Source organism: Clarias gariepinus, chromosome 23 (genome assembly GCF_024256425.1).
Source record: "Clarias gariepinus isolate MV-2021 ecotype Netherlands chromosome 23, CGAR_prim_01v2, whole genome shotgun sequence".
In the NCBI taxonomy this organism is placed as follows: Eukaryota; Metazoa; Chordata; class Actinopteri; order Siluriformes; family Clariidae; genus Clarias; species Clarias gariepinus.
The window spans coordinates 22,008,373-22,021,071 of NC_071122.1; the positions used below are offsets into that span (position 1 = coordinate 22,008,373).

Genomic DNA, 12,699 nt, shown 5'->3' on the forward strand with positions numbered 1-12,699 from the left:
TTGGTGATTTTTGGAGGAAGAGGCAACCCTGAGTGAGGTTAAACTGTGAATTTTATCTCTGCCTCAATTCTGATCATCATTTATAGATCATTATAAACCGATTATAGATTATTGATGTTAGACAAAAGCATTTTGGACGAAGTGTGAGCTTTTTTTTAATAAAGAAAAATAAAGGTTTTAATCAAAGACCCGTGTCTTTCAAAGCTCAGCGTCTGTTATTGTAACTGAAGCATTTATTGTTTGTTTGTTTGTTTACTGGGGAACATGTCCTTGTCCTTGACTGTAGGAGCGGTACGTACAAGAACCTGCCAGGAGAGACACTTTTAATGATTAAAAATTTTATTTGCTGTTTTTTTTTAGACAAGGGGAAGAGAAAGACAGAGAGAGAGAGAGAAAGAGAGAGAGAGAGCAAAAAAATAGAGAGAGAGACTGTATATAGAGAGAAATATAGAAGAAGAAGAAAGAGAGACACAGTGGAGGAGAGATGACGAGAGAGAGAGAGAGAGAGAGTCAAAGAGGTAAAAGGAGACAATGAAGCAGGGACAAAGACGGGGGAATGACTGAGGCAGAGAGACAGAAGAATGAATTGAGTTAGAAAGAAAGACAGAGACAGGAAAAAAAATATCAGGGAAAAGAGGTAGAGTGATGGACAGACAGATACTGGAAGAGACTTGAAGAGATTAAGAGAGACTGGGCGCTGTGTGTGTGAGAGAGAGAGATGAGTAGACATGGAGTTAGATATAAAAAAGACAGAGAGATAGTCTTAGACTGGAGAGACACAGAACAACAGAGAGACAGAGGGATAGATGGGCAGAGAAATATCAGGGGAAAGAGAGATGATAGAGAGCGACAGAGAAACAGGGAGACAGTGAAAGACTGGTAACGATGGAGAGACTGGGAGGCCGACAGATACGGGAAGAGATATAAAGAGAGACAGGGCGAAGTGAGAGAGAGAGAGAGAGACATGAGTAAACATGGTGGTAAGACAAAAAGAGAGACCAGAAAAGACAGGAAGATGTTTTGTTTTGTTTTTCTCCATCCCAGACTAACAGAAAAAGACAGAGAGGGAGACGTGGAGAGAAACAAAAAAGAGAGAAAGAAACAGAGTGCGAGAGAGAGAGAGAGGGTGTGATGAAACCGTGTGAAATGTCCAGGGTCTGTCCAGTAATCCCAGCTCAGGTGTTCTGGACAACACATTTATCTACATTCACATAAATTCCTCAGCGAGACAACGAGTTTAAGGTCGTTCCATGAAGGACAGGATGGAACGGACAGGAAGTGGCGTGAGAAGACAGGAGTGGGGACGTTTACCTTCGTAAGAGCCGATCTCCAGGAGCGTCCCGCTCTGCTCGAGCTTCAGGAAGTCCTCCACCGAGAGGAAGTTATAATCGACTCCGGGAACCTCTCCGTCACGAGGAAGGCGGGTCGTACCTGTGTCAATCAAACACACACGCACACAAATTCAGAAATATTCAGGATTCGGATAAATTGGCATTTCCATCTGTAGCGTGTGTTGGTCATCAATGCATAATTAATCAATCATTAATAATAAATGATACAAACAAGACAAACCCCGTTTTCATTTTTATATAAATAGTTCTAGTGGCGCAATTACATCATCATAGTTAGGTTAAACAAATGAATCAATAATTATTTTTTTATAAATTATTAAAAACACCGCTCTCGTCTCACTGCCCTTTTCATGGAGATGACGTACATCCTCATGTACTGATTTAATTCAGTCGAGCTCATGGTTGAAACTAATCTGTGACTCCTGTAACATAGCATGTGACTCATGTGACTCCTGTGACTCCTGTGATTCATCCAAAACCTCTTAAAAAAAACAACAAACAAACAAAGTCTCGTCTGCAGCGTGTGATTTTGTCCGTGATGATCCCAGTGCAGATAAACAGCACCACACTCAGTGACGGGTCTGAGCCTGATAGATGAGTAACGCAAAAAAAAAAAAAAAAAAAAAAAAAACATGCCATCGACGCCCATAACGCATCATGTGGCACATTTTGGGTTCGATCCCTGATCCGGTTCGGGTCCGAAATCAAAGGCGCGTTCCTGCGCGATCCGGTGAAGAGAACATCATGTGTTAATGAGGAACTGTGAACTGCAGAAGCTGTGAAGCCACATGACAGAGTGGAGTCAGAGCAGAGCTGAGCGATTGTGTGTGTGTGTGTGTGTGTGTGTGTGTGTGTCTCTAAGGCACGAAATGCCCAAAAATACACAGGTATGAAGATGAAAGGAGACATTGTGTAGCCCTGAGTCAGCCGGACGTCCTCTCGTAATTCAATTTAAGGAAGAAAGATACGGGCTTGAACTGCACTCTGAGGAACGATCCCGCATAGCGCATTACCCTTCCACACACACACACACACACACACACACACACACACACACACACACACCCTGTATAACTCAAAAATACATCAATGAAAAGAACTGGAACTGACCCTCACATGCCAAACACATTTCTGTTCTCCATCCTTATTTCTTCCAGCTAGTTTTGATTCCCCTCCTTTCCTATTCCTCTTTTAATTAAGTTTTTTTTATTATTATTTTATTATATAATTTTACTCAATCTCTATGAGGCTGCTCATAATCCTCACTTTTTCTTCACCCTGCTTCATCCATTCATCAAGATGTAAGCAAATTCGTCACCGAAACGTCGGCGCTCGAGCTCATCCCGGGTTCCCGGCTCTCGTCGCGGATAAGAGACAACAACGGCTCTTTGTCACGGACCCGATCTTAACTCATCTCGAGACAGAGTTTCCCAGAACACCGAGCAGGTTAAACAAACCTACATGTCTTTGGACCGTGGGAGGAAACCAGAGTACCTGAAGGAAACCCACCAAGCACGGTAGAGAACATGCACTCCATGCACACGGAGACGGGAATAGAGCCTGGCCGGGAATCGAACCCAGACCCTGGAGGTGCAAGGCGACAGTGCTAACCACTACACCACCGTGCCGCCACCAAGGCAGACATTCCTAAACTAAATCTTGTGCGGTCTACCCGAAACCTTAAATTTTAAACTTTGTATTTAATTTTTTGACCCCTTGGGAAAGATCCTCAACCCTACACCCCTCTGTACAACCGAGAAACCCGAGGCCCAGTCTCAGTGGGGGACAGGAAGGGGATTCGGCGTACGTAAATTAGAAAACAATCTGCGCCAGATCTTGTGGATCAAACGATCCGATGGGGCGACGCCTGGGATAAAAGGGAACGAAGCTCAAGAGAAAGAAGAGAACAAACAAAAATTAAAATATAGTTGTAAGGAACGATGACGGGCCCAAGCACCGCGCGCCATCGCCGGCACGGGTCCACCGCACAACTTGAACACAGCAGATTCCAACCTGTAGGCTAATTTTCATGAGTTTTTGAGCAAAAAAAGCCCAAAAGTGTGGAAAAAAATGTATTCTTGGGAAAACTAGAGGGTCCTGGTGCACACTATAGTGCTTGGGCCCTAATAAATGATGACTCTCAGACCACTTGCAGTACTCATATGACCCACTAGGGGGCTGCAGCTGACACTTAAGGAAACGCTGCACTAAGCAAGTTCTCGTTTACTTCAGATTTTACTTCAGTTGTTTTTTTGCATGATTAAGGGCACATTTTCCGTACAGCACATGCACATCTTAAGCTACATGTAATAGATATAAAGCGCAGGATTTGTCTAAAACTACTTTATAATCACTTTTCACAAAAACCCAACACAAAAACATACTTTCAAAATCAAAACTATTTTCCAGCTTTTCTATTGGCTTGGCTTAAACAAACCAATCCGATTTTCTCCCCCTATTGTGACCTCATATAAAAGAGCTCCTCCCCCTTGTTGTTGTTGTTCTTCATGGTGTTTAACGGCGGTTGACATCCCCGACGTCGCGTTATCGCCTGATCTTCTTTTAGTTTGAATACTTTTCATCTCTCTGCATCCGCATCAGACCTTTACAGTACTACAGCATCTCTAGCTTTGATGTTCTCTGATGGGCGTGGCTTAGCAGTAGCTCATTTACATACAGTAGGTACTGAAACGGCACATTTTGAAGGAAAATATTAGGAGCCTGAGGTATGAAAATTATCAGAGGGGTTTTTTAGCTTGCGCATTAATATGCGAGCACACACACACACACACACACACTATATAATATTATATACAGATATAGGACCTTGAAATCAAACACTTACAGGAAAATAATCCTCCATACGGTGACGAGCTGCAGTGCAGAGATACTTTTAACACAGAGCTAGATATTTTCCCCCCCAAACAGTACACTCTGAAGTGTGTGAAGCGTGTTTACCCCTCTTACACCACGAACGGTGAAACCGGAGACTCCTTACGTAGACACAGAATAAATCTCTCCTCATAGAAACCCCGAGTAGGAAGTACAGGCTCCTGCCGTTACCATAGCAACCATAATGTACCAGTCCTGTCTATTTCGTATGACTCTTTAAGTGTTTCTAAGCCTTGCTAAGTTTCATTCACACACACACACACACACACACACACATCATGTGCAGTCTGTCTGTATATACTCTAACAATCTGATGCAATAAACTGCTGTCTGGTGATCACACACACACACACACACACACACCAGTGATGCCAGAACGCAATATCACTGCAAGGAAAAAATAAAATAAAACTTTAATTAGGGAACACCCCGAATCCTGTGTGTGTGTGTGTGTGTGTGTGTGTGTGTGTGTGTGTGTGTGTGTCCATGGCCATATCCAAATGCCACATCAACTCAACTCTGAGAATCTGGCCACCGAAACCGAGAAAGAGCAGAAAGATTTATAAAGAGGTGAGGAGAACTTAATAAAGCAGCAGCAGCACACGCGGTCCAGGACCAGAGCACACCTGCTGGGAGTTAGAGTCTGGGCACTGGGACAGAGGGAACCACCACACACACGCGCACACACACACACACACACAATGCTCTGTTTTATAAATCCCTATTTTTTAGACTGTAATGTTCACGAGTGTTTATCTCTGACTGTCTTTGCAGAACTAAATGTCTGTACTCTTTCATTTTATGGACATTTATTTATTATCACTCCTTTTATACTCCAACGTTTTCATTTTCTCTCTTATTTATTTATTTATTTATTTATAATTCTGTTATTTTCTTGTGATTTATTTCTGAGTTTGGCAATAGCAATGTAAATATTTGTCATGCCAATGAAACATCTTGAATCGTGTGTGTGTGTGTGTGTGTGTGTGTGTGTGTGTGTGTGTGTGTGTGTGTGTGTGTGTGTATAGTCAGGAGGTCAAAACACACTCAACATTGAATTACTCACGTTACTTGACTAATCACTCCAATACTACAGAAGTGTGTAAGAGCTGCAAATAATAAACCTGATGCAGAAACTCTATGGGATCTGCACACACACATGCACACACACACGCACGCACGCAAGCACGCACACACACACGGTGTAGTTATGGGTCAGTGGATCAGAAACAGTGAGGACCCTGCAGCCAAACATCTGCATCCACATGACCCAAAAAACACAATTATCTAATGAGAGTTTAGGACTCACTCACACCTCATCAATAAGGACACACACACACACACACACACACACACACACGCGTACACATATATGTGTGTGTGTGTGTGTGTGTGTGTATATATGAAGCAAACAAAAATACATACACATACACAGAGAGACAGACAGATACAGACACACAGACAGACAAGCACACATGTAAAGAGAGAGAGAGACAGACAGGCACATACACACAGACACATACATACAGAGAGAGAGAGACAGACAGAAACATACACAGACAGACACATACGTAGAGAGAGAGAGACAGACAGACAAGCACAGACAGAAAGGCACAGACACAGACAGATAAACAGAGACACAGACAGGCAGAGACACACAGGCACGTACATAAAAAAGAGAGACAGACAGACAGACAAGCACATACATTAAGAGAGAGAGAGACAAACAGAAAGACAGGCAAGACAGACAGACACATACGTAGAGAGAGAGAGAGAGAGAGAGAGACAGAGAGACAGAAAGGCACAGACAGATAAACAAAGATACAGACAGGCACACAGAGACAGAAGAGGGACAGACAGGTACACACAGACAAACAGAGAGGCACAAGCAGACAGAGACGGACACAGACACAGACAGACAGACAGCATGCTGCAGTGTGTGTGTGTGTGTGTGTGTGCAGTGGAGTTCTCTCCTCAGCCGTACACCTCAGATCAGTGTGAGTTTGTATAAAGGAGCCGTGGAGAGTCTCAGTGAATCAGCGGCTCTACACCGTCCTCCAAACATCAACACTCCTAGATCGTCCCAATCCTCCCTTTACCCAAGAACACACACACACACACACACACACACACAGTCTTCATCCGTCTGTGTTTCTACACCGGTCTGGCTGCGGTCCTGCCCCAGTCCCTCGGCTGATCCGGGATCAGCGTCTCACGGCGTTGGGTTTGTTTCGGATCAGCCCTGATTATTCTCCTTCCATCTCTCGTATCCTTTTTAACGAGGATATATCGCCGCTCGCTCACACAATATACATTTCTGGGTGTGATGTGAAACACGCTGACCGCTCTCAGTTAGCAAAATAGTTGTTCGGGTCAAACCGGGACTTTTGATCATGATGAATAACAGTTATGAGAGAGGAAACTCCATTTCATTTCTCTATATAATTGGCAGCTTCACTAATGCACTTATCCCAGTGTTTCAGTACTGCTTGGACACCATAGGTACAGTGGAAGGTTTTCTCAGTATGCCGGAGCCATGATGAGACTATCTGCTTTAACATCTGAAACACTGGCCTCCCAGGAACTCCTTTAAACATGTGGAAACGGCTTGGAGCAAAGTCAGGTCGGTGCTTAAAGTCTTTTGTAAATATCAACAAACTTTTATGCCTTTATTCACCAGAAATTTCATCACAAGACCCGTTTCGACTTGAAACAACGTCCTCGTACAACATTCTGGAACCAAAGGAACTTAAAAATGAACTCATTTTCTCAACAACTCAGCCCCACCTCAAACTTTTATTACTTCCTGCTGTTCCAGCAAAAACTCTGCACCTGAAACATTTACTAATAAAACAGTAACCAGAATTAAAGCTAGACTTCCAGGTTTCTCATACTTCATGCAGTCTGAGCTGTAATAAGCCGGAAAGCCATACGCTCGGAGCCCAGGCAGGAAGATCTGCCGCTGTATTTAAAACAAGGCTTTAATAAAAGCAGCAGCTCGAGTCCTGACATATCCAGCCACTGCTAAAAATAACCGGGTGTGAAAAATCCTTTTTAGTTCTTCTGTGAAAGAGTCCTCGAGTCGCCTCGTCCCTGGAGCCGGCTGTTCACTACGCACGTCCGAGGTGCGTTCACGCGCTTGTGCACACTGGAGATTGACTTCCTCCTGGATGTGATTAAGGAATCGATCAGGGTTGCGCCGTTATAGGATTTAACTGTCTGTGTATTTTTAAATGAGGGTAGAGTTTTGGATTGTCTGTAATTGACACTAACACTTAAATGACGATCCATGAACCGGATTATCCTGATGGTGGCGCTCGGGTTTTGCATTGTGTAAAACTGAATCTAATTCCCAAACTACATGCAAAACAGTGTTATAAATTGTATACATTTTTCTAACAACTTGATACTTGAATACGTTAATGAACAATCGGTTATGCGCTAATTATCGATAATTTTCTTTTGTTTGTTTTTTCCACAACAGTTCTAGCAGCAACAAATTAGCTATGTAGTTGCTAATAATAGTGCAGGCGCAATCTTCATCTTCCTGGACCACAAGTCCACCCCCTTGTGGTGTACAAGTCGGTAGACACGTGAGAAATATTATGCAAAACAAACATTATGACAATGCATTTTAAATCCGCAAAATCCTTGATACAAGAGAACTGAATAATAATTAACTATTAAAATAACTAGTAGGAAATAATTTACTATTTACCATTTAGCTCCACCTACTCAGCCTTATTTTTTTTATAATAATAATAATAATTATTATTATTTTTTTGCATAGTCTGTCCTTCAACAACTGCAGAAATAACTTGCCACTCAGATAGCTGTAGTTCAGGAAGTGTTCCATGAATTTGGATGAAACTTGAAGGTCATATTTAGGATGTGAGAAAAGCTTAAGTCATGTTCATTCATAAGAGGGATGGAGTTCCTCCAGGAATCCAAGCCAGCGTTTCTCAGGAAGTTGACTCCACTGCATGTCTGCACCGAAAACTCTCTAAAGATGGACCGGTTTATTAAACACGTCCGCTTTCATCTAAACAGCGGTGACAGACATAGAATTGAGATATCTTGATGAAACTTGAACAGTATGCACATTTGTGATCTCCTTCATGTTCTTGGCACGAGCTTGAAGTACTGCTTACCTTTGAGCAAATCACAGCTGGTTGAAATATTTTCTGCCATAATCAAACAAACAAATGCAGATGAAGCATTATTAGGAAGTTTTTTTTGTTGTTGTTTTTTTCCACCCAGACACTTCAAGCAGCTCAACTTTCAGACGGGATAAAACTCATGCAATTAATAAAGAAGTTTTTGTAGAAATTGGACATCGCAGCTCCATTTCCGTTCAGCACTCTAACTCTGGTTTAGCAAAGTGAATAACAACTGTAGTTAAAGTTTTAACCAATGGTTTGTGGTTTGTTGTGTCCAGGCTGGATCGTAAGAGCTGTGCTGCAAAAAGTTTGCTGGAAAATATTACTAAACCAGCCATTTTTTAAAATGTATTGTGCAAGAGTTCTGAAGCAACTTAAAACATAATACAATCTAAGTGCTGAGAAAATAATAAACATCAAACACGCAGTAATCACAAACATAAAAGACACAAACAAATCGTAAGGGAATTACAATAACATGTAAAGATAAAACAATTTTAAAAAAAGTTTAAAAAAACTAACCCGTCGGGTTCACCAGCATTTTATTTACAAGCTGTAAGTGATTCCATGCATGTTGCAAATAAACACAGGAACTCACTCAGATTCATACGTGTGTTTTCTGCCCACATTATAACAGCAGTCACACCTCAGACCCGAGCAATTTCAGCCAAAAATAATATTAACCTTGCTTATTTGCCACCTAGTGGGATTTCTTCAGACATGTGTAGATTGGCGTCAGAATAAATGCAGCTATTAAACCAAACACGGGTGATGCTTCTCGATCCGATCCTCAGAGCCTCACACGGTCCCTAATTAATGTAAAACGCAGCCGAGTACAGGACGTAGAGCTGAACTATTTCAACTGCACTTTTCTTAGAGATAGGATAGCTATAGCTATAGTTAACAATAGTTAAAAGTGTCCATCAAGTTTCTGTGTCCTCAGAGAAACGTCTCGAGAGCCAGAATACGTCAGGCCAGAATATTAACGTGCATACTCATCATCTGAGCAGGAAATCTTGGAAAAAAAATATCTCTGTGATGTTCTGCGTTAGATTGTTTCTGCTATTTTGTTATGTGTACATATTGTAAATTTTACAGCTAAAAGGCTTTCATATTTTTTATATTTGTATAACTTTTATTTTTATTTTATATTCTTTTTTTTAATACTTATTTAATCTAATTTCATATTTTATGACCATTTGAATACTCTATCTTTCTTTTTTTATTTTATTTTAGGTCATGGCCGATCATACAGTCATTTCATTGCATATCATACTGTGTATAACTGTGTATGTACTGTATGTGACAAATAAAATTTTCATTTGATTTGAGACGGTCGGCGGTTCTTAACCCTGTCTGCTCCAGGGGGCGCCGTTTCATCTCTCTGATCCGAAACAATCTAGTGTATGATATTCAAAGAAAAGAATGTGCAGGGTCTGACGAATAAAGGCATACGCTCAAGTGCCTATAGAAATGTCAAAGTCAGGGTGCCAATACTTCAGCTTTTAATCATGCTACTCTACAGTACTCTATGTAGCGACTATGTCTGGGGAAAAGGAAGCCATGCTCTATACACTGAGCGATCCTTAAAGGTGGCGGCGATTACACCGATGATCAGAACAATTGTCCGAATTGAAAACCTCAGGGTTGAGCTAGCCGGCGTCCCAAATCGCCCGTAGTGTGGGAAAGACAATCGGGCGTCGAGCTGGCAACCCGACCTCCTAAGTACAGTACCTACCACAGAAACGGCATGAGTCAATTGTTATTTTAAGACTCGAAGGTCAGTTGCGTTTCTGGAACAGTTCTTACAAGAACAGTATTGTGTCGTTTGTTAAACCCATCGAGCTCCATGATGAAACTGTCTCTCATGAAGACCTTCCCAGGAAATCAAGACCAAAGGGTACCTCTGCTGCAGAGGAGAAGTTCATTTAGAGTCACCAGCCTCAGAAATCATCAATTAAACAAATCAAACAGCGCCTCAGATTAGAGCCGTTATGACGGATTCACAGATCATGAGTAGAAGATAGATCTCAATATCACCTGTTCAGTGGAGATTATTGTGTATTTTGGATAAACGCCTTCGGTATTGTTTTACAGCAATGTAAAGGAGAGTAAAAATCATGCTGTAAAAAAGTAAAAATCAGTCCTGATGTGCCGGATGGCACGTGGACGGTCCGATTGTGGTAAAACAAACTAGAAATGAAGTAGAAAAAGAAAAAAGAAAAGATTCTAGCTAGCTAGAGGGAAAAGAGATATTCATCTAAAACAAAGTCTATTGCATTTGCGCTATCTGTGATTTGTTGTGTTCCTTGCTTAATACATATGTCTCACTTAGAAACAAAAGCAATTACAGCATTACAGTTTTGTGGATGTACCACCGTGCCCGGAGACATTACAGACAGATGATTTTGGAGACGCCTGGCCGCCGAAATAAGGATTCTGAAAATGCTCTTAAGCAACGCCGGGGTGGCGAATCCAATCATCAGCGCTCTGTTTGATTTGATTGATTTATTTACTGTTTCTGCAGCAGCTGTTTGGACAAAGTAAAAAATCCATGAAATGATCACTGAGAGAGAGACAGAGAGAGACAGAGAGAGAGAGAGAGAGAGAGAGACAGTGATAAATGAGAACCCAACTGTGTGGATTTCTTTGGGGAGTTGAAATGCTCTGCATTCATAAAAGAGCTGAAAAAAAGGTAACACAGCTACGATCTGAGATAATATCTAAGAACTCAAAAATTCCATGAACTCAGCAGAAACTACCAGGTACTCGGGCGAGTTCACGGCCTCGGATGACCTTTCCATAGCATCGGTCCGTCACGTACGTTACAGATCAGAGCGCTGAACTAAGCTGAACACACCTGGGAATGTTTCCTAGCTGGAATTACTGCTCAAGTTTCCTAGATTTTAATAATATAATATAATATAATATAATATAATATAATATAATATAATATAATATAATATAATATAATATAATATAATATAATATAATATAATATAATATAATATAATAAAGAGCCAAAACCTCGGACTTTCTAACCGTCTGATGCTGGTTCCAGCCAGAGCCTCTGAACCAACTTTTCCATCCACTTTCTCGCTCACTGTAACAATCTGCTGAGACATCAGTCCAAAACGTCCTTGTCTGTCTCTGATCTCCATGTCCTCTTAGGTAATTCTTATTGGGTAAAAAAAGATTTGAGGAGAAAGACTTGGGTAAAGATATTTATGAAAGAATACCTACAACCAGGTTTTATCCCTGTTGCTAATTGAAATTATTCTATGTTAAAAGGGAGGAGACAATCAATTCAGTTACGATTATTGTGTGTCGACATACAGTAGGCTCTCCAAAATCAAGTTTTCTTCATTTATTTTTAATTAATATATGTTTGCATATACTGTATATTTGCAGTTCCCCTAATATCCTGCAGGTGGTGCACTCTAAACTATTCCAAGTTTGTTTAACAATCTGATATTTATAAAATCATAACACTTCCAGATCTGCAATCCAAATCAAATCGACACCTAGGTATCGTGATAATATTGTATCGTTTCCCGCCTCTGATGTCTCCATCAACGGTATGAACTCACTCACATGAGGATGCGAGTATAGAGTAGATATCAGCTGATACCTATTCATTAAGAACTATAATTGACAGCATACAAAAAAAAAGAAAAACATTGCAACTAATATAGAAAGTTTTACGTATTTATGAAACATGGACTGTGTAATAACTTGAACATTTTCTCCCAAACTGCACAGCGTTACAGCTCACAGCTTTTCTGTTCTGAATCCAACTGAATATAAAAATTAAACAGGGAATGTGAAAGGCTCTCGAGTGCGCCCTTAGAGACACGAGCATCATGATTTAAGATCAGCATGCACGCCCATCCAAATCTTACACACGTATCGCATTTCCTTAAAGTCCTTTAAAGCGATGGCGTTAAATACCAAATGTGAGAAATTACAGACTACATAGTAACAACCTGTTTGTGCCTCATATACTCAGTTCTCATTCACGTTCAAAGCATCATGCGCAAATCTGGAAGGCAGAGACGCTTTGAAAAAAAAAAAAAACATCACCAGGAAATAAATTCCATTACCGACACACAAAATGCTGTTTTTTTTTTAATGAACATGAGATTTGAATGTCCAAAAAAAAAAAAAAAAAAAAAAAAACACACGCAAACAAAAACTGTTGGAAAAACAGCCGAGTCTACTGATTAGACTTATCTGATAACTCCTATGGTTGCCCAATATTCTAAAAAATCACCTTTGACCACAAAGCAAATGAT

General features: G+C 40.9%; 1 protein-coding gene across 9 annotated transcripts in view; it reads right to left on the minus strand.

Annotated features, from left to right (window-relative positions):
- magi1b (membrane associated guanylate kinase, WW and PDZ domain containing 1b) overlaps positions 1–12,699 on the minus strand; it is a 158,602-nt gene that overhangs the window by 65,021 nt on the left and 80,882 nt on the right. For all 9 annotated transcript variants that reach the window (XM_053483963.1, XM_053483960.1, XM_053483962.1 and 6 more), the window contains exon 3: positions 1,312–1,431. In XM_053483963.1, coding sequence (XP_053339938.1) covers positions 1,312–1,431 — 120 coding nt within the window. The remainder of the gene's footprint in view (positions 1–1,311; positions 1,432–12,699) is intronic.